This window comes from Aspergillus luchuensis, chromosome 7, assembly GCF_016861625.1.
Source record: "Aspergillus luchuensis IFO 4308 DNA, chromosome 7, nearly complete sequence".
NCBI lineage: Eukaryota > Fungi > Ascomycota > Eurotiomycetes > Eurotiales > Aspergillaceae > Aspergillus > Aspergillus luchuensis.
Window position 1 is genome coordinate 114,374 of NC_054855.1, and position 26,728 is coordinate 141,101.

The window sequence follows — 26,728 nt, forward strand, 5'->3', positions numbered from 1 at the left end:
AGCCAGAGTGGATCCCTTCACTCTTTCTCTGCCGTGTCCCATGCATGCTGACCATCTCAATTCAGCAACCACTTCGGTGGGGGTTCTCATTCATGACGAACTCGTGCGTTCTCGAATACTACTACATTTCTGCTTTGTAGGACAGTCTGGTCCCAAAATGTGGCTGAGACAGTGGGGTGTTTGAAATTGCTTGCCGATTTAGCTCTAGTTTATCATGATATAATGATCGCAGTGGCAGTTAGTAGATATATATTTCCGTCTTGAGCAGCTGACAACTACCACGAACTCTAGTATAACCTCTTAGTTTATATATTTGGATTGGTATTGGCGAACGACAAGGAACCGCACTATAGCCTCATCCTCACCCCTTGCAGGATGATAAGAATGAATCTCATGGCGACCTGGCTAGGGTTCCCCCGAGCAGGGATAGACCGGGGAGAAGCTCGTTCCCCCAAAGCTGTGCCGGTCTTCAAGAATGTCCCCGAGCTACACGAGATAGTTTCTGGTGCAAACATAACATCATTAATCTATTCTATGTACAGTTGTCTCAGTCATCACAACATCAAGCATTACAGGTCTTCTCCATATCGCGAGCCGGCGACGCAGCCAGCTTACTCCGCTGACGGATCCACGGCCCAAATATCATGAATGCAACAGGCATGGGAATCATGATGGCTGCAATACACCCCAATAGAGTGCCCGCCCACTGCACGCCCAAGTTGACCATCATCTGGCGTGAAAATAACGGAAAGACGCAGCCCACAGCCGATCGGAGGATAGTGTTCGCCGCAATGGTGGATGCAGCCCTGCTGTCGTTAGCACGGTGTCATGGTGGGCAGGAGGGAGTTACTTACAAAGTGGGATAGCAGTCAACGATATAGTTGAAGCACTGCAGGAAGATGCACAGGATGCCGAACCCGATCAGGATACCAGCTGCTGTCGGAGCCATCCAGTGGATCTTGTTCGAGTATCCGGTCCAACCGAACCTGGTTATTGTCAGCACCATCCAGCATGGTAACTAAAAAGGAGGATACCTACCAGAACATGCCAATGGCAAACGCAACAGCGCCGACAACAGCAGCTGGAAGACGCCATTCGGGAATAGGCTTGCCCCCGTTCGCTGCCAGCTTGCGCTTATAAGATCCCTGCAGACAGAGGATGAAAACACCTCCAACCAGCTCTCCCAGGATAAGGCCGATAAATGCGAGGCCTCCCACGCCGGCGCTCATTCCATAAACGTCATCGAAGACCACCGGGTAGGCACCGAGAAGGGCATAGATAAGGCCGTATACGAAAGAGATGTACAACGAGATGAGAAGCAGGATTGGCTCAGTGATAAGCATACTCAACGGACGAGTGAAGTTATTCCGAACCAACTCTTTGATGTCAACCTCCACCTCGTCCTGCTTGGCATGGATGCCCCAGTTTCGGGTCTGTCGACGGAGGACAGCAGCCTTGCGGACCAGAATGACAGGTGCATACGACTCATCGAGGAAGAGGAGCACCAGCACGAAGGCAAGAAAGACCATGATAGCCGAGATGTACATGGTCCAGCGCCATCCCAACGGACTCGTGGCGATGAACCCGCCCACAAACGGCGCAGCAAACGGGCCGATAAACACTGCCATGCAGAAGATCGACATGACGACTCCACGGTGCGCGGCGCTGAACAGATCGGCAAAGACGGCGGGGACAAGGGAGACAGGACTAGCAGCAAAGAGACCAGCGAAGAAGCGACTGATCATGATTGTCTGGATGTCTTTTCCGGTTGCAGAGGCAATGGTAAAGATACCGCATCCGAAGAGGCCAATGGACAACGGCCAGCGTCGTCCGATTAGTTCAGAGGCCGGGGCCCAGATGGTCGGTCCGGCAGCGAATCCGAGAACGTACAATGTGACTCCGAGGGTGCTGACTTCTCGACCGACGTGGTATTCCTGACTTACGGCACTGACGGCGGCAGAGAAAACGGCACTGGTGAAGGCTGTGGCGAAGGTGCAATAGCAGAGGATGGTGACTAGAATACTCCTGGATGCGATGAGCGATGCGTTCTTCATATCGGCCAGACGTATTCCAACTCCAGATTTTACTTACCTCCGCAAGATAGACCAGTTCCAAGGATGAAGAGGATCATCCGCACCATCAAACTCGACGACATATTTCTCCGGATCAGGAAGCGACGGCGGATATTCTTTCCCAGCACCCATGGGCAGCCATTCCTGGCGAGGCTCAGGGCCTCTCGTGGACCCTACGGTAGCACGTTGTTGCAGACGGTATGTGTTGATGCGAGCAAGCTCGAGGGAATCGGGATGTTCATCGGGATGATCATCGGAATAATCCTCACTATCGGAGGTATGAATCGGAGAGATTTCTTTGGTGTGTTCGGTAACGTGCTCCATGGTTTGCCGATAGCACTGCACTCTGCAGACCGAGTGAAACAACACGCTCGTTTCTCACAATCATCTTGGACAAGAGACACGGAAACCACCAGGTATAAGTATCAGTGACTAAAGAGCCCCATGCTACGAACTAGCCAGCAAGAAAGAGAAAAAAAGAATCCACTTCCGTAGGGCCCCATTGCCATACTGGAGAAACACCCACTATCAGGGTTTTCATAGCTGTTCCATCACCTTCTGGCCATGGCACCATACCCATCCCGAGCCCGAGACACCAACAATGCCTTGTCCCCCCGATCCATCTTTTTCCGCGCGCCGTTACGGATACTCCCTTCTGGCCCTGATCCACCAGCCACAACTCCGTTCCTGATGGCATGGAGCCAATCATGGTATCTGCCCTGGATAATACCCTCCAAACTTGACAGCGGGTACTCTCGGCGTTGTGGCTCGTGCAACGGCTAGCCGCTCGGTACTGTGGCTGCTCCCGACACCAACCGAGGATATCCGAGGGTAGGCGTTGGGCACACAAAATTTTCTGGTATACAGAGACAAGACATGTTGATAAGGGATGAAAGTGGGTTGAACTAGTCACTTAGTTTAGGAGAATTTAATGTCACTGCCTTACGCATGCGGCTGACGGATAAGTCTTCATTGGCTGGCATGATTTGTATCAATCCATGTGGTTGTCAAAGCGTCACTGGAATCGGTTCCGTCGGATCAGCGCAGTTCCTGATTGCTCGGCGGTTATCTATTTTTATTGAATCTACATAATGTAAAAGTTGTGTGGTTATCGGAGCATAAGTATATCATGTCTTTAATGTGCTCTTTCTCTACCATCCTCCCCACGCCTCTACTCATCTCGCTGGTATCTTGTTTGCTTGCTCCTTAACCTTGCTCCAGGCGATAGGCACCTGGACTCATATCATATCATCTTATTGTAGAATCATTCTTGGTCTCATTGTTCGAATACATATGTCAAGGTTATACTAATTCCACGGGGCAACCATCTTCCACTATGACATTCATGTCGGGAGTGTATCAACAATGCTACCCCACCACAGTGTGCCCCTGATGGGCATTTTCTATTAAAACTCACCAGGCCCCTTGCCGAAATGACCCCCGGCAGGCACTGTCAGCCATGGCACGGAGTTCTGATCGTCGGTGTTCGATCCCACTGTATTCCCCCACCAGTTGAAGGTGGTGTTCGTGTAGCCGAGGGCGAAGAAGATCACAATGGTGGCGATGGCCGTACCGGTGTCCATGGCTGCTTGGAAGAGGTCTATTATGTGATAAGCCTTGAGCACTTGCTATCGTTTCACCGGTGTACTGGGAATACTCACAGTTGTACTTCTTCCACCAAGCCAAGGCACGTTTGCGAATGAGGTAGTTGAACAAGAAACCGAAGATAAACCAGAGCGAGTATTGTGCTGAGCCATGTTAGCATTTCTTTGTATGCTCGGATGGTATGAAGGAGCAAACGAACTAGTATTGGCAGGAGGGATATTTCCTGCAGCGTTGAAGAAAATGGGTACGTTGATATATTTGACCCAACTCTGTGGATAACGTCGGTAGATCAGGTACACAATCACCGTCACCACGGGCTGAAGCTATCAGCAATTATACAATATATGAGGAGCAGGTCAAACATACACCGATGAGAAAGAAGTACATCAACGAGTGATAGACTTGCCCGGACTGGAACATCCGCTGTGGTCCAATGGTACCCCAGATCAGACTGGCGTTGTACATCACCTTGGCGCCGGCGCAGGTAAAACGCTGGGCATTGTCGGTGTCGCATAGCCCCGAAATATTTCCCATCATCCAGCGGAGCACTGCCCCCAATCAGCTTGAGCTTATTGCTAGGTAGTGATATCCTTACCTCCTGTCTGAGTCATCGTGGCGAGGATACTGGCATATATCTGTCCGAAGAACAGAACACGGGGAGGAATTTTCTAGACCCGTTAATACTTGCAGCCTGCGATCTATCGGCTAGACCTACCATGTACTGCCCCATTTTGAGGTCTTGAGCAAAGTCCATCCCGTGTTTGACGGCATTATACCCGTAACACTTAACCATCATGTTGGCGATGGGCTTGCCCGGCCAGGCGTAACCGGCAATCAGCTCGGTGATAATATTAAGAAAGATGCGCTGGTTTGTTGTCCCCTCGAGGATGCCTTCTGGTACAATGAGGACCACGCCCATTCCGCAGCACACCACGATGAAACCCCAGACCGGCAAACCCGTCTCCCAATACTTCGTGGTGAGGATTCCCAGGCCCGCCATGACAACGAACAATGCGCCGTACCACCAGTCCGGGACCTCAGGGTAAGCACGCATCAAGCGACGATGGATATCTTCACCACCGTGACGAGCGTTCTTGAACTTGGCCCAGATCTCCGATCCGTTGTAAAGGTAGGTGTGAACCACGATAGCTGTCACCGCCGCGAAGGACAAGCCGTAGGTGAGCGAGTACGACATGGAAATATACATTGGCGAATACTCTTTGTATTTACTGAGGACAAAGTCCCCGTTAGAGTCGACGACTCGGGTCACATTGTATTCGCTTCCGGTGTTGTCGAAGGTGGAAGAAGAGAGCAAAGGCAGGCTGAGCATGCTGTTAACAGACATCTTCCATGTGTATTCAAGGTTGGACACTCACTATGCGCTAAACCAGACATCCTTGTAGTATAGGATTGGGGAGAGGAAGAGGTAGAAAAAGACTACCACGGCAAAGGCATTGCAGGTAATGTAGAAAGGGGTCATAAGAGGGTATCCGGCGTAGTTAATCTGCGTCCAGTCTAGACTGAGCGGCAGCAGCCCCAAACCCGAGTTCATCTACCCATGTCAGCAAGCCCATGAAAATATACTGTATGGAAGACTTACACCAAAGATAGTGTTGACCTTCTGGTTGTGCGGTGCGATCCAAGTGACGAATGCAAACGCGCTAAGAGTTGTCCAGATGTAGTCGGGGAACCAGTAGATGGCAAAGGCAAACAGAGTCGCGTACCCAAAGAAGCTATACCGACTCAGTCTCCAACCATTGGCGGGTGCCGTATTTTGTGGCTCATGCAGGGCGCGAAACAAGACCGTGGAGGACAGAGATTGAGGCCAGATCAAGGCCGCAGGGTAGACGAGCCAACGCCGGCACATTCCAGCAAGGCCGAACCTATATTGTCAGGCAGGCGTGCTGGTGAAAAGTACAATAGGGACACTTACCCCATCATTTGCGATGTCAAGAGGTATAGGAATGAGAATCCCGCCCCGTAGTCCTTGCCCCAATATTGCGGCATAACGATGGCTACGAGGGAGCCGGAGGCATAAGCAATTGAGGCACTGATGTTCACACACTGGTTCAATTAGACTTTGGGGTACAAACGCCATAGTAGACTTGATGGCCCTTACAATGGTAATAAGTGCATGCTCCTTGATGCTGAACGGCCCCGGGTTCAAGTCAAAGGACAATCTTCCAAGAGGTATCCTCCATCGCGGCAGCCTCTCCCATGCTCGTCCGATGGGGTAGACGAGTAACTGAGCGACAACATATTGGACAGTGAGGGATGGCTAAACAGTTAGTTCCAGACACCACTTACAAATGGAGGTTCGGACGTACATATCGTAGACTGAAAAATTGATTGACTGCCGCGAAGACCATAACGAATATCGTGGTCAGAACCCATGCCCGGAATGCTGTGTCACATCAGTATGTTGGCCAGTACACCCCCTCCATTCGCCTGGACGGGATTGACTGACTGTTGCACGGTAAGGTAGGATCATCGGTGTTTGGCACACAGGCGGCGACTTCTGGAACTGCACACCTGCTATCAGTAAAGAACAATATCAGTCAAACAGGCCAGCAATGCTCACAAGGCGATTGGTCCCCCTCAACGTTCCACTTGAAGGCCTCGAGAGGAGTAAGCTCCTTCTGTTCGGCGATAATGTTCTGCCTTTTTAGGTCATCATTCTCCTCGAGCAGCTCGGCGTCCACGTCGGTAACACCAGCTTGCTTAGTCTCGATGGCATCTTTGGCCTCATTTTCTGGATGATGAACCGAATCCATGCCTGCTGCCTCCTGAGTAACAAAGAGGACAACGTTTGGCGCAGGAGCGACCGAATGAGCAAGCCTTTGTAGGAGATATGCACCGAGGTCAATAATATTACCTAGAAGCGCCCATAAACCCCGCGGATACCTGCATCTTATCTGTCACAACGATCGAGCAGGTACCACAAAAGTAGCAGGAGTAGCTGCAGTCTGGCGATAGTCCCACCGTAAATGATAACAACCCGCAGGTGAAGCACACCATCCTATCGGGGGAGACGCTTAGCAGATTGGCTCCCTTGCTCCTAACCCCAGCAGGCCAAGACCGACCGTGAAGCTCTAGCGGATGCAGTGTCACCAACCGTGAAGGTTTGTGATAACATGCCGTTCAGTCCACGAGTCATATCCACTTTCAATGGTGGCATCGGAGCGCCCGACACCGGATGGCCATTGTGCATATTCCGGCGCAGTTCTGGAATCCCGCGCGAAGTTTTAGCCAGAGCAGTCGCCATATGGCAGGCAGCAAACAGTCAGGGTTGACGAGCCCTACCAAACACCATTGGGGTCAACTCTTGCGTCTTCCATACTAAAGGAATTTATTAAGGTGGTCCGACGTTGATTCTGTGTTTTGGCGTTGGATGGCGTGCTGGAGCACCGCGTTGACTGGCCTTATCGCCGACAGCGCTGAGGGGCCAGGATGGAGCTAAGGATGGAAGCTAATCGATGGTCGATCAACCATCTCCTTCAAGCTTGTTAGCACGTTTATCTATTATCGGAGTTCAGTTTATTGGCCCCGAGTCTCCGAATCCTGATCAGGGCTATTGGCTACTCCATTCCCCGCTTTTCGAGAGGTATTCTCCCGGGAGCCATCGCGCTCATGCCCTTGTCACTCCCTGCAGCGGGTGGCAATCGTGTGATCAATTCACGCTTATTTGCTCCCTTTTAAAGTGATAAAATGCGGATTAGTGTGTTGGACTGGGGTAGTACCCCGATTCAGGTCTTACATTCCCATCAGCCGACATCCTGGTTAGTAGAATGCAGCTAAGGCAACGCTGAGATGTAGGGAGCTGACAGGTGATAAGATGTCATATTTGTCTCTTTTACTAGAGTTTACATGGTCCCCACAACTACTCTGACACCACGTTTGCAGATAGACACTCCTCTTGCATCCACAGTGGCATGGTCTCGACGAGGCCCAGCGATGACGAACACCGTCAGTGCGTGGATTCTTGTGCCCAGGCGTACGGAGTTCTATCCCAAGAGAGAAGGTCTGGCCAGTGGCCGCGGACGCCAGCCTTAACAGTTTTAGTCCAGACAAAAATGGGGGTGAGAATTCCAGCGGGTGCTCCCAAGACAAGGCCAATACACGACAAGCATTGTGGAAAGAATAAACATGGCCATGGCTCACCTACACTTGGAAGGAAGAAGAAGCATCTTTCTCTTGATTGGATCGTTTTGCGCCAGATGGTGTCCGAGCGAGCGATAGCAGAACCTTCAGCTGCGGTCAATGCCGATCGCCCTCTTGTCCCGGTCAGCTGGCCATATTCAACCCAAAGCTGCATATATACAGACAGTTGGCTGGTTAATTTTCTAAAGGATACTTTCTCGAGTAATTAAAGTCGGTCGCCAGAACTTTTGCCGATCGCGCTGCTCAAAAGTCGGACGACAAAAGCAACCCTTCCTCCAAGTCAAACTGGGATGGGCGAGTCAAGTACCACTTTTGGGGTGTATGAGCCGAGGTTGCATTATAACCATGCTCATCGGTCTCACTTTTTGTTCTTTGGGTAATGCATCCCTTGCACCGACCTCACCTACTGTGTGAACTTGAGTGCAGTAAGGGAAAGGCCGTTCAACAATCCTCGGCTCTCTGTTGGTCTCAAATGCAAAAAAGCAAGGAGTTCTGATATATTAGCCGAGTCAAGCAATAATCAACCCGCCCGCCGAGCGGTACGATGTCAGAATACGCGCCTTGAAATGTGGTCCGTCATAATGCCCAGCAGGTACCAATCTGATGTGAAGGACTGTCTGGTAATTGCCAGAATATTTCAATGTTGTCGTCGCATACAATATTTCCACTGCCTACAACCTGAACTAGGAGCATGCCACCTATAAGAACGATAGGCATAGAGCCAAGCCGTGGGGACGGCGGATGATGGGCCGCATATGAGATCAGCGATAACGGTGGAGAGCGATAAACATCGTCGCAAACCAGTGTCTGCCCCTCCAACATAGCATTATAACGTTCTATAAGTGTCAGTTCGAGCAGTGCCGCCACTCATCTTGTACGTCGCATCTCTACGTGGATCAGCCATGCGGGAAGCAGTAGGTGGACATGCGGCTGCTCACCGCGACTCCACATCACCGCCGCAGCAGATCGAACTTAGACTCAGGGATGGATGGATCGGTGTGACTGATCCGAAGGAAAGGCGCAGGTTGCAGAACAAGTTAAATCAGAGGGCCCGAAGTGGGTTGGCGAACGAGTCTCTGCCGAGCGGGCTGGCTGACCATCCAGTTAGGGCGCCGTCAGCACTTGACTGAAGCGCTGCCCGAAAGCTCTGAGCCATACTATCCTCACGCATGGTCTACAACGGCGTCGACGCCCTGTCAACTCGATTTTCAATGTTTGGATGAACTCCGTATGATGCCAGATATATGGCTGCCGATGAGGCGCTGTCAATGTTCGCCATGATTGGACCACGATGTCTAGCAACAATCGGTCGGGAGGCTCTCCTGCCACCTGCATTACAGCCCACAGAGATTCAACGCACTGTACCCCATCATCCCTGGCTTGACCTCATTCCCATATCTAAGATGCGCGACAACCTGAGTCTAATGGAGAATCTGATGGACGATGGCCAATTGTGTCGGGATATGTGCGGCTACCACTCTCAGGTACTTCGGGCGGGGCGTGGATGTCAAACGGGGATAGGAGAAACGGGAGTGATCGTGTGGAAAGACCCCTGGGATCCTGCTGGCTAGGAGATTACCGAGACTTTCTTCCAATTGTGGGGATGGAGCGTCAAGGATTGCTGGGATTTGTTTCGTTCGACTAATGCATGGCGGTTGCGTCGGGGAGAAAGGCCACTCCTTGCAATACCTTGTGCCAGTAATTACTAGTAGTGAAAATGCATATGCTTCCCGAATATACTATGTCATCTGTCGCTTTGATAATCTAGAGGAAGTGCCATTGGGTCGAACTCCTACTACCAGTGACTACACATAGGAGGAGTATGGGTGATGTATAAATTTGATCAAACCCAGGGTTGAGTCAGTGACGGATGTTATCATCTGGCGATTGCCAGTAGACAGTATTAACCTGAGTATAGTACTCACTGACTATACTTCTCATCTATTAAGAATAGAGTGGTGACAACAATCGGTTTCATCGATTGAGCGTATAGGCGATGTGCATACCCTCGATGATCCGAAGAAGTCAGCCAGCCATCATCGCCTGGGAAAACCGCGGCTTTCCCAATTCGGCCAAGTGGGAGTGCGGATGTCAGCCCTCAGCACTGCACTAATCCCATTCGGTACACAGTCTAACCGAAGAGGGTTAGCTGATCGGATCATGAGAGACGCTTATCGCGGAGCCTGAGGCAAGAAAATAAGAAATGTTTGTGACAGCCAGATGGCCTGCGCGAAGAGCTCTTGGGATGTCATCCATTAGAGACACGCACATCTCCGTTACCACTACTGCTGTGAAACATTCAAAAGTGGATAACTCTAATTCCACTGAGACTGTGGCGAGCGGGGTTGGGCATCACTGCGACTCGAGGCGATGTAGGACAGAAAAAGCACACATCTGCAGTCATATTCTTCATGACAGACACATATGCATCCATTCCATAGACATAATAACATTATCATCATAGTACACGAAAAAGAAAGACAACAGTTGATATGCAGACAATAAAGGCCGTAACACCAGACGCCTCCATCATGCCCTTTCAATTGATATTATACACCCTTGATCAGACATACCATTCCACACGTTGAGTCAATCTTTCTTCTGATGGCTCGGTGCACGACCAACTCTGTTCTCACCCGTCTGCCCGCCAACCATGGTATGGATGTCCTTTTGCGAGTACAGCTTCTCTTCCTTGCTTGGTGACTGTGCGCGGAAGAACATCCAACCACCAGCGATCATTCCGATCACGCTGACGATGGCAATGTTGCGAGAGCTGCAGTTATTAATATATTGCACAGGAAAGTCAACAATGCAGAAAGCAGAGACATACCGAACCGAGGGCGGGTGACCGCCAGTAAGACCTCCAGCAGCAGCCATTGTGTTTGAGAACGGTAGAATGTGGACTAGGTATGTAACTGACTAGGTAACGAGATGCCCGATACAATATATCTGTAAATTGTTACTTCCAAGCAACGAGGGCTTTAATGCTAATATAGGTCTAGATTCGATGGCGGATGGGTGACGTCAAAATTAAGCGTCCGTCGGGAGAGCCACAATCGGTTCGTGTTCCGGCGGATAAGCTTATAACCTCTTGGTCTCTTTCACAAGCTGGCTTCTACTTTTACGAGCTTGCGTCAGGGCGACGTTATGATGGATGAACCGGAGGGATCGTGTCCTGCAATGAGAGGTCCCTCATTGTGTAACTGCGTGGTGGCGGATTGGATTCTAGAATGGCTGCTGTTCATCCTTTACGCTACTGACCACTGATAAGATCTACGACAATGGAAGGTATCCTTTACAGATAGACTTGTTCATGAGGAAGAACAAGACCTAGCCTCAAGGTAGTGGCAGGTAGGGCACACTAGTCACGGCATGCCCATCAAGACACGAGACACATTGAAATATAATAGTAACCGAAGCTACAGCAATAAAAGCAACCCTAAGTATCACATCCACAAACAATGCAATTCTATTTAGTATTCAAGCTTCACACAGTGAACTCAAACAAGTCTAGCCCCGTCGCGACCCAAACCCGATCGATAAAGTGCGGCAACGGAAGCTATACAAAGCACCGACGTCATCGAGTCCGGACCGCGGCGATCGATCGATCCACATTCAATCCAGTCTCAACAATTCCAATGTTATCGCAAAATTCCAAACATTCACAATATTCCCACACCAACCTCAACCAGAACGCAACGCATATACACAAGAAATGTGTACCAAACGTCCATCTGGCCCCTTCTTCTTCGGGGGATCGCAGTAAGTCCACCCATCTAAACAACCATCACGTCCATTCTCACCTAACAAACCACCAAAACGAAGACATTGGTCCTCCACCGATTGGACCTCCTCCGATGACCGTGTCCGCGGTGGCTCTTCGCAATCTCACCTCACCATCAACGACGACACCAACACCGCTACCTTCCACGGTAATCTCGACATCAAGACCCTTGGCGGAGCAGGCTTCGCCTCGCAACACACAGCCAGTACCACCGACTTATGGGATCTGAGTAGCTACGCTGGACTGGAACTCTCTATTCCTAAAAGTGATGGACACACGTACACCTTGAATTTGAGGGATGAGTTGCAGGATCCTCGACCGGATGGGCGCCAGCGGAGCGGGTTGGTCTGGGAAGCGAAGTTCAAGGTCGAGAAGGGGCAGACGAAGGTAAAATTGGGGTGGAGGGAGTTTCGGCCGACGTATCGTGGGAGGGAGGTGCATATGGGGAGACCCTTGATCTTGGCGGGGGTGAAGCAGTTTGGGATTATGATTCGGAGGTGAGTAACTTTTTGCATTGGTTAGTTGGGCTAGGGCTGTTGGTCTGGTGCTGACTTGGTTGTCATAGTTTCTTCGGGGAACAGGAAGGGGATTTCGAATTAGAAATAGAGTGGATCAGGGGCATTAAGAAAGAAAAGGATCGGTATAGGGATGACCCGAATGATTTTGAGGATCATGAGGAATATTATGATGAGAAGCACTTTAGCGACGATCAAGAAAGCAAGGGCCTAGGATGGCTATGCTGCTGGTGATTACGCTAGGTTCCCTAAATTAATAAGATACACGGATAAACGCCAAATTGAACAACTATTATCTACTCATAGTTCAGCACTTTCAGCATACTCGCCCGTCTTGACAAAAGTCTCAATCAGACGAATTGTTCGACCCAGTTTGACAGAATCCTCCGCCCCCACCGTCAAGGCCACATAACTGATCTCTTTCTTCGAGTCAATGACCCATGCGTTTATGAGCAACCTTCCTTGTGCAATATCTACCGCAAACAGTTCCTCAAATGCATTTCGTGTGCAGGGGATTTCCAGGCGGGAGAGAACTGCCGCTTCATATAACCCGCGCTGCATGAAATGGTTCTTGAGCAGTCCCAAATGGTAAGATCCAGTAACGCGCGGGTTGACGTCGACAATCAAACGCTCCTCATTCGCGTCCGTCATGACATCAGCTCCCGCCGGCCCGTAGTACCCTTTGCTGTGTAATGCTTGGGCCAAAGCATCTATCGTAGATCTGTATCGATTCTCGAACACAGGCTGCAAAAGGTACGAGACGCACCCACCATTCCAGACACCTTCGTCGTCGAACCGTTGCCGAGATGTTGCGAGGTACACTGCCCGGCCCTTTTTTGTAACAAAGAATGTCACCCCATGGGCCTCCCCTGGTACTAGCTCCTGGATCACAAAGCTTGCAGGATACAATCGCTCATGCTTTTCATTGATCTTGCCAAGTACGTCTTGGAGAATCCCACGTAGCTCACACACAGCAGCGTCTCTATCCGACTCACTTCGGATAACGTATGTTCCATATCCTGAGGTAGCAATAGACACTTTAACCACAAACGGGAGGCGTTGCTGCTGAACACTTTGCAGCATTCGTTCGACTTCCCCATCGCAGCCTGCTTGCCAGGACTTGATTGGTAGCGGGTCAATAACCTTGGACTTTGGTGTTGGCAGACCGCTCACTGCTATCCAACGCTTGGACAGGACCTCGTACAGCATTTCTGGATCCACAGCGTGATTAAACCGTGTACACATGTGATCTTGGGGAACAATGAATACTGCACGCGAGTCTGCAGCTATCTGGCTACCGTCAACACCACGAATGAATTGCACGTCAGGCCGTTGGTCCGGGCTTAGTTGATCGTAGATGCGCAGTACTTCGTCCTGAGAGGTTGTCAAGATGTTGGAAAGGTCTTTACCACCATCTCCACTCTGGTCTAACATCACAACAGGAGTACGGCCAGCCATAAAAGAATAACGTTGAGCAATACTGCGCTTCTGTAGGTTCGGCGCCTCCCCTTTCGTATGCGCACCAGGGAAGTTGGCAGCGTACAGAAACCGTGCGCCCGAAGGGAGGCTGATTTGGTCCCGGGGGAACTTGCAGGGGTGATCATAGATGAGAACAATGTTTTGGGGGGCATCGTTATCCAAAGAGTATAGATCATGCAGGGTATAGTCGAGCGCGATATGAACTTTAGTATTGGGTGCCTTAGTCGAGGTATATGGCTCAGCTGGCACCAGTGGCAGTGGCTGGAGAAGTGTCACAGCAGTCATGGTGTTCAGTCAATTGACAGATTCGATGTTATTTTATTGTACATCTCCCTTCGTCAGATTTTCACTTGGACTTCAAGTCCGTGAGCATTTATGCGGAAGCCATCCCCAGTCAGCAATAACACATGCCACATTGTCCACGGAACAAAGACATCAGGACTACCAGATAGGTATTGTTTCCTGTAGTTAGTCGACGTCAAGAGACGTCATGAGGGAAGTTGATGGCCGTTCGCGGTCGGAATTCTCGCGAAGGTTCACTAATTCGCCGCGGACCGGTAGCCTACTACTCATCTAGATAACCAAAGATAGTACCGGTGGTTGAAGCGAGTGGACAATGATTTGACTCATTGATTCTCTTCCTGGTTCAACAAGTGGGTTGCCGATCTCTCCACCACTGAGACGAGTCCTGCAGACCGATGTAACCCTGGGAAGTTGTGGGTTCGGGTATATCTGGACCCGCATTTGGCAGGCCGAGATCTCCCCGTACCTTCATGATGAATGCTGCACGAGGCTTTGGCTTCAGGAGGCCTCACACTCAAGGCCAAATCAATCAAAGTTACTTCGTAATAATCCCAACCCCAGTGTAGCTGGCTTGAATGTTAGCAAACGGGGAATTTCGAGGAAGAGAGTGACGCTTATCTGCTGGCTCCACCAGTCCAATGCCTAGTTGCCTACCAGGGCAGTTTGGCTTTCCTCAGTACTCTAACTCTGCCATCCGGGCAAGCCAGTGCGCTCACCACTCTCCCAGCAAAGCTTTTGAGCTAGACATTTGCGGTATTGGTTTCCATTCTTTCATGCCCCCGGATATGGCTGAGAAACAAGCACAGGCGTCCAGGGTAGCTTCATGCCTATAGTAACCTTCCTAGCTGTACCCAATCATGGTTAGGGTGCTCCACTATGAACAATGGACTGTCAGGATGCTGCTTAGCTCGGCCCGCGCATTTCTTTGATGTTGACCCATGGCTTAATGGTGAATATCAACCATGGCATCTTCGCTCAAGACTCCCACAACTGTAAGTGAGCATTATCAAATCACAAACAAAGAGGCTGTAGAATACGGCACGTTGGCCGTTCAGTTCCACGGTGATGAACGTCAAAGTCAGTTGACACCCTTCTGGTTCTCATGTTCCTGGGTGTGGAGTTTGCTGGGCCCACAAGAAGCGGCCAACAGAATCTTGATATCATCTCGGTGTCCCCGAAACTCTAGACTGGACTCTGTACGAAGGGAATGCGGTTTGCCTATGCCGCTCGGACGGCGGTAGAATCCCACGAGTGCAAGTCCACATCGAAGCAGAAATTGCAAAATCACATACATGGTTTGCCAAGAATTGGGGGAGTCATTCAACAGAGGCGAGTGGCATGATGTTCGATGCCGTCCCCGAGGATCAGGTCAGCTGTACAAATGTATCGAGCCATAAGAGCAGGCCTTCCTCATTATAAGCTTACATCTTGGCAGCAGGATTAGCTTTCGGAGTAAACAATAAGCTAACCTGTGCAACATCCTGAAGGCGTGCAGTTGTTCAGGGCTCTTGCAATGGACAATGCTTTGCTGAATTATTCATACCGAACCCATTCATTCATCACATATATCCAGCGCGGATATGGGAGTTAACACGATTTGGATGCTTTGTTTTCCTTCGCACAACATAGCCCTGCGATATGGAAGGACCCAGTGGCCTGGGAATACAGCCGTAAAGGCTTTGTCGCCCTACCTTCGGAGGTCGTGCACAACGTTGACTGCCGTATCCTCCGCTTGTTGCACAAGCCTTGAATGCGGGGAGGATGACTAGGAGACTGTAACTACCCCATACTTGAACCGACAGCTCTAACCTTCTCGACCTTGGCGTCGGTAGTTCCTGAGCCAACGAGGGGTTATTGCATGAGCAGAGGTAGTAAGCTTGGCTTCAGGGAACACACAGGGGAGTCTCAGATACCCTCCGAATGGAACCGAGCCAGTACACCCTCCGAGGCCTCAAGTTTCCATTGACATTTAGTAGTACAGTGGTAGTCATGCGATGGAAGGAAACAAAACTTCGCTTGAGACCTAACGAGGAGCTTAAATAGACCTGGCTTCCCCCAGAAGACATCATCCTCGAGCTCAATCACGACATGACCCACTATCAAATTGACAACCCAATAGTTGAGCCTTATTATGCATGTACAACTTTAGTTTATATTGTGAGAACGCTAATGAATGCTAACAAACCAATCAGCATCATCATGAGATTCACTCTGATCGCATCCATGGCCCTCCTTGGTCTTGCCCTGGCCGCTGCAACGGAGTCCAGCACCGACGACGTTGGCAGCACTAAGGTTTCCGATGGCACTCTCGATGTATGAGGCATAACCCAGAATCTGGTCTGCATGGCTAATTCTCGTTTTCTCAACAGGTAAACTACTGTGGCGAACGGTGCGAATACGACTGGGAATGTCGTCGCGGAAACCGCTGCCACGAGTGCCGCAAACAGCACCACGAGGTGAGTGTACCTTGTTCACTACTAGATCGCTTACTGATTGTGGTTACTAGCGCTATGGCCGCTGCCGCGAGCGATATGACTGAGCTCATCCTCGACTCGGCCTGGCAAAGTGAGGTATGCAGAAGGAAGCACGGTGGTCAGAATGGAAGTTAAAGTTTAGCCGTTACCTTAGGATCAGATACGGAATGGAAGATGTTGTTGCGGCAAAGTGAGTGCATTCCCGTAGTCGGGACCTTTCAATGCCAATAAACTGTCAGTAGAATGTACAGTGGTATAAACCGACACGGCAGGTACCAGCAGATTGTGTTGCCATAGGGACAGTATACTACTTGCCGCTTGGGCCATCAACTAAGTAATAATGCATCGCTGTCGAGTTGACGTTATAGTGAAGTGTGTTAACTTATTCTGAATGATGAGCTGTTACACAGAATGAATTTACTGTATGTGTCAGAGTGAACTAGTTTATAGCGCGTACAACGTTAGACAACAGATGAGTCGTATGGCTACTTCCACGCTACAGAGGATCCGACTGCAGTGGAAGAAACATAGTGCGTGGGCCGTGTTCGAGTGGAGCCTGATCGTTCCCCAAATATTCCTGGGATCTCAATTGGCATACGCCTAAAAGTAATATCTCACAGGATACAGGTGGTAACGATCGTGATGACTGGAAACACGTGAGAGATACTTAACTGTCTGCTTTCGGGGCCGAATCTCACGATTTTGGAGGGAGGGTCGTGCTTTCATTGCGGATGGATAAAGTACTTAGTCTACTACTACCTGGCCACGAGGATCTAGACTGTACTAAACCTGGAAGCTATGCTTAGCCAACGTATCCATGGAGGATGCATAGGACCAGTTCTTGGAGGCGTCTGATGAGTGAAATGTTGGGTGTGACTGGTCGATATGATACGGAATTATTCCGGCATCGGATATCACCTCAACGTAGCCGAGGCAGCGCATGTATAAAGACGATGAAGTGGACTCTTTTATTAATCGTAGCAAACCTACCTATTATCCACAATGCGAGTCTATTCGTCGATCGACTCCAGCAACGCCCTCGCCTTCCACAACGGTCGCGTATATACCATCAACGACGACCAACCCTGGGCCGAGGCATTTATTGTATCCCCGACGGGGGTCATCGAACACATTGGCAGGAACGGAGCCATCTTGGAGATCGCCTCGGCTCGCGGCCTCATTCAATATGACCTGCGCCAGCGCTTTGTCATGCCGGGCATCCACGACGCCCATACGCACCTGCTCGTCGCTGGCCTACAAGGGCTGAACGAAGCCCGCATCGGCTTCGACTCCACCCCCGACAACCTCACATCTCGACTCGCTAAAGGTTCCTGCGCATGCGCCTACGCCAATGTTACCGGGGACTGGCTCATCGGGAACTTCTACCAGGCCAGCCATTTCCCCAACGGCGTGCCCGATCGCAAATACCTAGATGATCACTACCCCGATCAGCCCGTCCTCATCCGCGAAGTCTCCTGTCATCGAATCTTGCTAAACACGGCTGGGCTTATCCGTGCTGGAATTGATCCTAATGGCGCCCCAGATCCAGATGGAGGGTACTACGTCCGCCGAAAAGATGGAATAGCCCTCACGGGGGAAGTAGTTGAAAATGCCATGACGGCTGTCTTTGACTGTCTGCCTATCCCGCCGTTGGCGCATGTCAAACGCGCGATCCACCATGCGATGTCCATATGCCACAAATTCGGAATCACCTCCTGTCAGGAAGCGTCGGCGAATACCTTATACCTACATGCAGTGCGAGAACTGGAACTAGAGAACCGGTTGGATCTGGATATACATACGCACATTGTGTCAGCGCCGGTCTATTTCGCCATGGAGCCGCAGGATAGTCTAGCCGGGTTGCTCGATGTGGCGGAGGGATTCAGAAGCCGACATGTGCATACTCAATTTGTAAAGTTCTGGCTGGATGGGGCTCCACTGCCTCCGGAATTCACGCAGGCAGATCTGGATGCGAATGGACAGCCGATCCCGACGCATTTGGCGCTGGATAGGGACTTCCTCTACGAGGCTGTGAAAAAATACGATGGCCGGGGCATGACGTGTAAACTGCATGTCGCCGGTGAGGGATCTGCTCGACTGGCGCTAGATGTCATCGCCAAGGTCCGGGAAGGAAATCCGGCTGGTCCCAGACACGAGCTTGCTCATTGTAATGCGGTGCACAAGGGTAAGTCCATTTCCGTTTGCTGAATCGTCGGGCGTACTGATAAGGTATCAGATGATATTGCGCGGTTTGCTCCGTTGAAAGTGACTGCGGAAATGTCACCCGCCATCTTCCATCACGATGTTGTGGAAGAGTATCCCGAACTCAACAAATGGGCTTTCAACGGGGTGCTCGCGTCGGGCGCACTCATGACCATTGGCTCGGACTGGATGCTCCCCGAGACGCCATCATTATTTGATGCCCTGGCTGCGATTGTTGAACGCGTCCGATACAAACCTGGAGGGAGATGCCGGCGTCTCGCGTTGGGGGAGACGGCGATGCAACGCGGAGGAGAGATCCTCTGTCGCGTTCTGACACTCAGCGGAGCAGAGGCTGTTGGGGCGCAGCATCGCACTGGGAGTTTGGAAGTAGGCAAGATGGCCAATTTTATCGTCGTCGATCGGGATTTGAGCCAGGGGAATTTCAAGGGTGCGAACGTGCTGGAGACGTGGTTTGAGGGAAGGAAAGTGTATCAGGCGTAAGGCTGACGGAAATTGTACGTCCTGCCAAGCAGTAAGTAGGGATGGTTACATTGTTGAATGAAATCATTGTTGAGTACAGGCCGCGTACAAGCCATTCTGCTGTTGCTGCCTGTTCTAAATCCCAACGTTAATCTACCAGTCTATATAGCCAGGGTCCCCGCACTAAACACAACTAACCGAGCCGGGCTGAACTTCAACATCTTTCATTATCTTACCTTTAGTCCCCACAGCCATGTCGAATAATACCCATAATATCCACCTGCTCGAGTTCGTCGCGCAAAAGCGCTTTCACCAGCGGATAGTTCTGCCTGCTACTGGAAATCATGGGCGTCTTACGGTTACCTATGCAGACATCGGACCCCGGACAACGAAGGATGGCTCACCCACCCCGACTATGCTGCTGATTCAGGGAATGGCAGGGTCCCGGTTATGGTGCTGCCATAAAGACCATCTCGCTAACAAACTGGAGGTCAGAATGATCTCCATCGACCGGTATTCTTTGTCACTGTCCCTTTCTTCACGGATGAAAACTGACATCTTAGACCCGGCATTGGCGGTTCAACTCCGGTTCCCCCTGGACAGCGAGTCCAAGTATGGCTGGAGACAGTGTCAGCGGTGTTGGAACATCTATCCATTAAGCACATCGTCCCTATATCCCACAGTGCTGGCACTATCTACATCTTGAATTTGTTGTTGCATCGACGCGACCTGCTGTGCCCGAAAAGGCCAATGGCAGTACTGATGGGTTAGCTTATGTTTCTCTATCGAGTAAACTCACAGCAGGCTAACATTTGCAGCGCCGTGGGTGGAGCCCAAACACTCGGAAATTCTCTCCTTACAAATGGCGAGGATGATCCCTACTGGCGTTCTGAAGCAATGGAACAAGGTGATGAAATTCGTGGTCACCAAAGCGGTCCCTTCGCTCTGCTCGAGTGTGGACGTTCTCGCCTCGATGGGCGGCAGTATCCCCCGTGCGTCCAAAGAAGACATTGAGCACCGTGAACCAAATCTTACTGCAGATGAGATGGACCCACGGACCGCCGAGGAGTTGGAAAACTTATGCGTCGAGTATATTTTCCTGGAGGATACCACAGGAATGAACGATGAGGCTGTTGTCTGCCTAAAGAAGACAACTGGGTTGTGGGGAGTCTGTGAAGACCTCCCGATCTATATCCGCTGGCTGGTGCGGGCAGAACAGTGGTACCAACAAGGCCACCCGGAGGAGAAGCAGCCTTTGCAGATCAGGGCTATTTTCGCAGAGAAGGATGGGATGATTGGACCCAAGGGACAGAAATACTTCGAAGACTGTTTCGCCAGATCCGATCTCAACGGGGTGGTCTCGTTTGAATCGGTCATGGAGAAAGGGACGGGACATGACACGCTCTGGGGCCTGGACACAGCATTCTTGAAGATTTTGAGAGATATTAAAGACACGCTCTCTCAGTAAGTTTGCCCTTGGATATTCGGCGTGCTGGTGTGCATTGCATGGGGCATCCCCGAATCAGCAGGGCTTCTCATCCGATTATCCGGGAATGGCCCATTTGTCAGCAAATCCCCAACCCGTAAATGTCACCATCGAAGGGTCAATTATTAATTCAATTCAACCTCACGGACGCGCTGGGTATAAAACCCACCCGGCCACTGTTCATCATGTCTCCTTGGCTACAGCAATTGCTTCTCGCTCCCTTCCTCCAAACCTCTCCATCGCCATGGGTTCTGTCCACCAAGCCCCCCGTGTGATTCCCTCCACGGAGACCCCCTACTTTACCCCCGCCAACAATGGCGGCGAAGCCCTCAACCCCGCCGACCCCAACACTCCCACGCTCTTCCGCCCCTTGAAGATTCGCGATGTGACCCTCAAGAACCGCGTCGTTGTCTCGCCTATGTGCATGTACTCCGCCGAAAGCGATACCTCCTCTCCCTTCGTTGGCGCCCTCACGGATTACCACATTGCCCACCTGGGCCAATTCGCTCTTAAAGGCGCCGGTCTCGTATTCGTCGAAGCCCAGGCTGTCCAGCCCAACGGGCGCATTTCTCCCAACGACGCGGGGCTGTGGGAGCATTCCCCTGAATCGGAACAATTCAAGAGTCTGCAGCGCGTGGTGCGATTCTGTCACAGCCAGGGTGCCAAGGTAGCCGTCCAGCTCGCCCACGCGGGTCGCAAGGCGAGTGTGCTCCCTCCGTGGGTGGCCGTGCAGGCCAAGAAGCCCTGCGTCAAGGCGGACGAGAGCACGGGTGGATTCCCGTCCGAGGTGGTCGGGCCCAGCGGTGGTGCGGACCAGGCCTGGGATGGAACTGGCGAGGGATACTGGGCGCCTCGGGCCTTGACGGTCGAGGAGATCAAGGAAATAGTGCAGGCCTTCGCAAAGAGTGCGGAGACGGCCATCCGGGCTGGTGTTGACGTGATCGAGGTCCACGCCGCTCACGGATACCTGATCAACCAGTTCTTGAGCCCAGTGACCAACAAGCGGACGGACGAGTATGGAGGCAGCTTCGAGAATCGCACGCGCATTCTCCGCGAAACCACTACGGCCATTCGGGCGGCCGTCCCCAGCGGTACTCCGTTGTTCTTGCGGATCAGTGCCACGGAATGGCTGGACGGACAAGATGTTGCGGCGGAATCAGGCAGCTGGAACATGGAGAGCTCGCTCAAGCTTCTGCCTTTGCTTCCGGAGCTCGGAGTCGACCTCTTGGATGTCAGCTCCGGGGGTAACCACCATAGCCAGAAGATCAATATCCACACCAACTACCACATCGATCTGGCCGCACAGGTGCGCAAAGCCATCCATGCGACCGGCGCGAAGACGCTGGTGGGTGCGGTCGGGTTCATCACTGAGGCCGACCAGGCCCGGGGACTCGTGGAAGGCGCCGACGAGGCGCACGCCGCCAATGCGACAGTATCTGGACCAGAGCCTGTGGCGGATCTGGTGTTGATGGCGCGACAGTTCATGCGTGAACCAGAGTGGGTGATGAACGCGGCGAAGAAGCTGGGAGCGAAGGTGGAGGTGCCGGTGCAATTCTGGCGGGCTGGATTGGTTTAAGCATTGAGCGATCTAGATATAAGAGTATAGACATTATCATCAAAATATTTCAATGATGACATGATATAAGAAATTTCCTCCTACCGACAATTTCAATTGCCGAGCCGACCCGAGCAAGACGGCGGCATACGGAGACCTCCGAGCAGTGCAGGATCAGAGCTACTTACTGCTTCGGGGATGGCATCGCGCAATTAGAACCTTGGGGGCGCCACCGACTAATGGATAGCTAGTAACTAGTAGTACTTAGTGTGCAGCTGTAGCTACTTATTAATATGGATGATTACTTCCTCCCACCCTTCATTGACTACCCCGCAGTTCCATTTCTACAACACCAACCAACTTCCCATCCCCTTGATTCCTCCTCATCCTCTCCACTCCTCTTCCACCCGCACTAGCATTAACCATGGCTCTCAAACCCGGCGATTCCTTCCCTTCCGACGTTGTCTTCCAGTGCGTTGTCCATTAAATGAGTAACCTTCCTTATATCTAACGAACAGCCAGGTACATCCCCTGGAGCCAAGAAAAGGGCGACATCACCGCATGCGGTATCCCTATTAACTACAACGCTTCGAAAGAATGGGCCGATAAGAAGGTCGTCCTGTTCTCTGTTCCTGGTTTGTACCCACCCTAACCTATTCTTTTCAAATAAACATCCGACCAACAAACCCATCATAATAGGTGCCTTCACCCCCACCTGCTCCATCAACCATGTCCCCGGCTACATCCAGAACCTTCCTCAGCTGAAGGAGAAGGGTGTGCAGGTTGTCGCAGTGATCGCCTCCAACGATCCTTTTGTCATGAGCGCATGGGGAAAGGCTAACAACGTTAAGAATGATGATATTGTGAGCCCCCTCCCCTCGGAAATATTTTCCTTGCCCCATTGCTCACGATGCTTCGATGCTAGCTTTTCCTGACTGATCCCGATGCCCGCTTCGCCAACACTCTCGGCTGGGCCAACGCTGGTCGTACCGGGCGCTTCGCCATTGTCATTGACCATGGAAAGGTGACCTATGCGCAAATTGAGACGGAGAAGGGTGCTGTTAAGGTATGTTCCACATTCATGTGTCCGCGATGTAGGGACTTGGGAAATGTATGCTGACGAATGTAGGTCTCCGGCGCTGATGCTATCCTGGCGAACCTGTGAACGTTGAGCGTTCACTAGATGTGATGCAGTAGAGACAATCTCATTTGCATGATGGAAGTAGCTACTGAGCATATGGATAGTAATGAAGTGAACTGCCCGAGGTGGAATCAAGTACAAACTACTAAGTAGGTGGTATATATTTTATCCACATAGACTGATTAGAGAGTGCTATCACGTCACACTTGCACTTGAGTGACTTTTAAACCTCCACGCCGATACAACATCAGTAGGATGTAGTACTAATCTCCTGCTACAACACAGTAAGGGTCACTCCGTATCGAGGCTCTGATCAGCGAGCCAGTCCCACAGCTCGTCACACTATAGCGGTCAACCGGACAAATGGAGAGACAGACAACCAGGTCCTCGCACTAAAATGCTGACAGGATTATCAATACCAATCGGACATAAGCATGTTGTCTCCGCAGCCACTAACAGCCCTGAAATGCTTGTACATAACCCATTATGAAGCAGTCGAAACCTCCGGACCAGGATCGAAGCCAGCTGAATAATGAACCCTTCAGGGATCGATGCCTGACACTAGTCCCGTCTAGGGCAAGTCTCCTGTAGCCCACGACCTTGAGTGACTAATCAGCAATCACCCCACCAGAGCTATGCCTGTTTGATGTCATCATGTTCAATTTCCCCCCAGCCAGAACCCCGCCAGGCATTTGAATTTAAATTCACAGTGGTCCCCTTCTCCCCAAAATACAGAGTAGGAAGCAAACCTCATCTTCTCAATTGCCATTCAATCAAGTCAACCAAATAATAACTATTCATCCAAAATGGCTCCCAAAGTCCTCATCGTCCTCACCTCCCACGACCACCACAATGCCAACAACAACCCCACCGGTTGGTACTTAGTGAGCCCAACTCTCAATTCCTCTCTGTCAAACCTCCTCATTACTAACAAAATAACAATATAGCCCGAATTCGCCCACCCCTGGGACGTCCTCCACTCCAAAGCTGAGCTGGTAATCGCCTCCCCAGCCGGCGGCAAAGCCCCACTGGACCCGGGCTCCATCGAAATGTTCAAGCAGGACCCCGTGTCCCAGAAATTCCTCAAGGAGCAGGAATCCCTCTGGACCAACACCGTCAAACTGTCGGATGTTGTGTCGAGGGTTTCCGAGTTTGATGCCATCTTCTACGTTGGTGGTCATGGACGTATGTATCCCATATTTTACCCATCTATGGTCAACAGAATGCTGATGAGTATCTGTGTGGTATAGCTATGTACGACCTCTACAGCGACAAGACCTCCCTGGCCCTGATCCAAGCCTTCGCTGTGGCCAAGAAGCCCGTCGCGGCGGTGTGTCATGGTCCTGCGGTGCTGGTGAATGCTACGACGCCCTCCGGAACGGCGTTGTTGAAGGGTGCGGAGGTGACTGGGTTCTCGAATACCGAGGAGGACCAGGTGCAGCTGAGTTCGATTATGCCGTTCATGTTGGAGGATGAGTTGAAGAGGGTGGGTGCTACGTACGTCAAGGCTGAGCAGCCGTGGGGGGAGAAGGTGGTGGTGTCGCAGGTTGCTGAGTTGGGAGGAGCGGTCATTACGGGTCAGAACCCGGCGAGTGCGACTGGGGTTGGAAAGGCTATTTTGACGGCTTTGGGGTTGTAAGTTGACTTTGTGTGGAGAAGGGTTGTTAGGAAATAATGTCATTTTTATACGATGAGAATGGTATATGCGCCGTCGATTTATCTAAAGTTGATTGTGATTAACAATACTTACTTTGCTTCACAACTCTAATCTCATCTAAAGTTGCTCGAATAGATTGCACCCCGGAACGCCGAGACCACATTGTATAGGCCATGGAAATACCCACAGCCGGGATTGAAGCACAACAGTAGCACTTTTCAACCTTGCTTGACAAATTGCTCCTGGACCTCCAGGCTATGCTTCGCGAACCGGCTCTTCGCTCGGATCCGCTCCCCATACAACAAAAACAACAACGGCACGGTGCAGAACACCGTTGCCAACGCTGCCAACAATGAAGCCGCAACATTCGCTCCAAGCCCGTCGAACATTTGCCGTGTGAATAGCGGAAATGCTCCCGACATCCCTGCCCGGACTAGCTGTACCGCCGCCGTGCCACTAGCCGAATAGCTCAGATAACTATCTGCCAGATATCCATATAGCACAGTATCAAATTCATTCAATGCGTACCCAATCAACACAAGGGAGACCGTAGGGACGATCCAATGAATATCCTCCGCCTTCGGGGGAATGGTCCAGGCGAACCACCACAGCCCAATGGCAAAAGCAGGGGCCCCGATGGCCAGCCCGGTCAGTTTATCTTCTGGTTTGACGGGTTGAGACGCTGCGTGTTTGGCATCGATGATTCGAAAGTCGAGAATGCGAGTAAAAGTGCTGAAACAAACACCAACACCGACGGCGAGGAAAGGCAAAGCGGCAGCTGATGGTGTAAAGTTCATGGACTCGTAGATCGGTTGGAGTGCCTCGGTGAAGATATAGACCAAGGCGAAGGAGAAGGCGATCATCATGGCCATGGTAAATATGAGAAGCTCACCGAAGAAGAGCTGCAGCGGTCGGAACAGCGAGGCTTTGATGAAGGTGCGGAGGTCAGGGGAGTGGTCGTGGTTCAGAGGCTGTAGGCTGTCGTGGCCCGTTTCGTGGCGGATGCGTGAGACCTCCTGGGCCAGGAGCAGGGCGGGACGTGATTCCCGGATGAGGAGGAAGAACGCGCTCATGACAGCGAGGATGATCGTGTATATGTAAAATACCCAGCGCCTATTGAATTAGAGCTAGCTTTGGGGAGCCGGATCAGGACACATACCAATGTAGGTTTTCAACAACAAGGATGCTGATAATTGGGCCGATTAGAAGACCGACGTTTGAGGCAATGGTCCAGAGAAATGTGGTCCAGATGCGAGATCGTGAGTTGAACATGTCCTCATTGCTGCCGCTGCCAACAGTGTATGGGATAGCACTCAAGAACCCTCCCACGATGCGACAGATGACCACGGCGACCAAGGAATGAACGACCCCAATGATCAGGCAGCATAACGCACTACCGGTGCTGCTGATAAAATATAGTTTTTTGCGTCCAAAGCACTCGGACCACGGAGGAAAGACAATCGCGCCAACAACCTGCCCCATGAGGAATCTATACGGTCAGTCGGGTACTGTCAGAGGTCTGAAAGAACGTACAAAGTCACAAAGCAGAACGTGCACAAGGTATTTCCAATATGGTATTCGTTTTGGGCCTCTGAAGCGGCCGATGCCTATGATCATTAGAATGGCCACACTGTTGGATGAGAAACATACACCAGCAGTACTTGTAGCAGTTCTGCGGTTGTTAGCAGTGCAGCAACATCGAGGTGTAAATACTTACACAAAGAGGTCCAACAGAAAGATCAACCCAATATCGTACACCTTGCGGGTTGCACTCCAATTGCGGGGATGCTTCTTGTTTCCCTTTGCCCACCGGA

General features: G+C 51.3%; 13 protein-coding genes across 13 annotated transcripts; 8 read left to right on the plus strand and 5 right to left on the minus strand.

Annotated features, from left to right (window-relative positions):
• Positions 1-562: 562 nt before the first annotated feature.
• AKAW2_70056A (MFS transporter) lies at positions 563-2,396 on the minus strand (the record flags this gene model as incomplete). Its single annotated transcript, XM_041682595.1, has 4 exons — positions 563-806; positions 855-986; positions 1,039-2,025; positions 2,092-2,396. 4 exons carry the CDS (start codon positions 2,394-2,396, stop codon positions 563-565), a joined length of 1,668 nt encoding a protein of 555 aa, XP_041546940.1.
• A 1,082-nt stretch (positions 2,397-3,478) lies between these two features.
• On the minus strand, positions 3,479-6,451 carry AKAW2_70057A (uncharacterized protein; the record flags this gene model as incomplete). Its single annotated transcript, XM_041682596.1, has 13 exons — positions 3,479-3,672; positions 3,734-3,820; positions 3,877-3,994; positions 4,044-4,225; positions 4,273-4,345; positions 4,393-4,999; positions 5,054-5,229; positions 5,278-5,560; positions 5,611-5,741; positions 5,797-5,955; positions 6,005-6,081; positions 6,145-6,201; positions 6,259-6,451. 13 exons carry the CDS (start codon positions 6,449-6,451, stop codon positions 3,479-3,481), a joined length of 2,337 nt encoding a protein of 778 aa, XP_041546941.1.
• Positions 6,452-9,082: 2,631 nt separating this feature from the next.
• On the plus strand, positions 9,083-9,409 carry AKAW2_70058S (DUF3425 domain-containing protein; the record flags this gene model as incomplete). The annotated part of the gene is made up of 1 exon (XM_041682597.1): positions 9,083-9,409. One exon carries the CDS (start codon positions 9,083-9,085, stop codon positions 9,407-9,409), a length of 327 nt encoding a protein of 108 aa, XP_041546942.1.
• Positions 9,410-10,427: 1,018 nt separating this feature from the next.
• AKAW2_70059A (uncharacterized protein) lies at positions 10,428-10,715 on the minus strand (the record flags this gene model as incomplete). The annotated part of the gene is made up of 2 exons (XM_041682598.1): positions 10,428-10,611; positions 10,669-10,715. 2 exons carry the CDS (start codon positions 10,713-10,715, stop codon positions 10,428-10,430), a joined length of 231 nt encoding a protein of 76 aa, XP_041546943.1.
• Positions 10,716-11,553: 838 nt separating this feature from the next.
• AKAW2_70060S (CIA30 family protein) lies at positions 11,554-12,371 on the plus strand (the record flags this gene model as incomplete). Its single annotated transcript, XM_041682599.1, has 3 exons — positions 11,554-11,600; positions 11,664-12,119; positions 12,188-12,371. 3 exons carry the CDS (start codon positions 11,554-11,556, stop codon positions 12,369-12,371), a joined length of 687 nt encoding a protein of 228 aa, XP_041546944.1.
• Positions 12,372-12,437: 66 nt separating this feature from the next.
• On the minus strand, positions 12,438-13,901 carry AKAW2_70061A (putative solid-state culture specific protein; the record flags this gene model as incomplete). The annotated part of the gene is made up of 1 exon (XM_041682601.1): positions 12,438-13,901. The coding sequence occupies one exon, from the start codon at positions 13,899-13,901 to the stop codon at positions 12,438-12,440; it is 1,464 nt and encodes a 487-aa protein (XP_041546945.1).
• A 2,106-nt stretch (positions 13,902-16,007) lies between these two features.
• Positions 16,008-16,458, plus strand: AKAW2_70062S (uncharacterized protein; the record flags this gene model as incomplete). The annotated part of the gene is made up of 3 exons (XM_041682602.1): positions 16,008-16,232; positions 16,289-16,375; positions 16,426-16,458. 3 exons carry the CDS (start codon positions 16,008-16,010, stop codon positions 16,456-16,458), a joined length of 345 nt encoding a protein of 114 aa, XP_041546946.1.
• A 937-nt stretch (positions 16,459-17,395) lies between these two features.
• AKAW2_70063S (amidohydrolase) lies at positions 17,396-19,096 on the plus strand (the record flags this gene model as incomplete). Its single annotated transcript, XM_041682603.1, has 2 exons — positions 17,396-18,578; positions 18,630-19,096. The coding sequence occupies 2 exons, from the start codon at positions 17,396-17,398 to the stop codon at positions 19,094-19,096; spliced, it is 1,650 nt and encodes a 549-aa protein (XP_041546947.1).
• A 232-nt stretch (positions 19,097-19,328) lies between these two features.
• Positions 19,329-20,543, plus strand: AKAW2_70064S (alpha/beta fold hydrolase; the record flags this gene model as incomplete). The annotated part of the gene is made up of 3 exons (XM_041682604.1): positions 19,329-19,588; positions 19,639-19,841; positions 19,894-20,543. 3 exons carry the CDS (start codon positions 19,329-19,331, stop codon positions 20,541-20,543), a joined length of 1,113 nt encoding a protein of 370 aa, XP_041546948.1.
• Positions 20,544-20,805: 262 nt separating this feature from the next.
• AKAW2_70065S (NADH:flavin oxidoreductase/NADH oxidase) lies at positions 20,806-22,137 on the plus strand (the record flags this gene model as incomplete). Its single annotated transcript, XM_041682605.1, has 1 exon — positions 20,806-22,137. The coding sequence occupies one exon, from the start codon at positions 20,806-20,808 to the stop codon at positions 22,135-22,137; it is 1,332 nt and encodes a 443-aa protein (XP_041546949.1).
• A 403-nt stretch (positions 22,138-22,540) lies between these two features.
• ASPF3 (peroxiredoxin family protein) lies at positions 22,541-23,281 on the plus strand (the record flags this gene model as incomplete). The annotated part of the gene is made up of 5 exons (XM_041682606.1): positions 22,541-22,587; positions 22,639-22,751; positions 22,816-22,979; positions 23,042-23,182; positions 23,246-23,281. 5 exons carry the CDS (start codon positions 22,541-22,543, stop codon positions 23,279-23,281), a joined length of 501 nt encoding a protein of 166 aa, XP_041546950.1.
• Positions 23,282-24,063: 782 nt separating this feature from the next.
• AKAW2_70068S (type 1 glutamine amidotransferase domain-containing protein) lies at positions 24,064-24,896 on the plus strand (the record flags this gene model as incomplete). The annotated part of the gene is made up of 3 exons (XM_041682607.1): positions 24,064-24,141; positions 24,205-24,442; positions 24,508-24,896. The coding sequence occupies 3 exons, from the start codon at positions 24,064-24,066 to the stop codon at positions 24,894-24,896; spliced, it is 705 nt and encodes a 234-aa protein (XP_041546951.1).
• Positions 24,897-25,132: 236 nt separating this feature from the next.
• On the minus strand, positions 25,133-26,396 carry AKAW2_70067A (uncharacterized protein; the record flags this gene model as incomplete). Its single annotated transcript, XM_041682608.1, has 2 exons — positions 25,133-26,027; positions 26,074-26,396. 2 exons carry the CDS (start codon positions 26,394-26,396, stop codon positions 25,133-25,135), a joined length of 1,218 nt encoding a protein of 405 aa, XP_041546952.1.
• Positions 26,397-26,728: the final 332 nt, after the last annotated feature.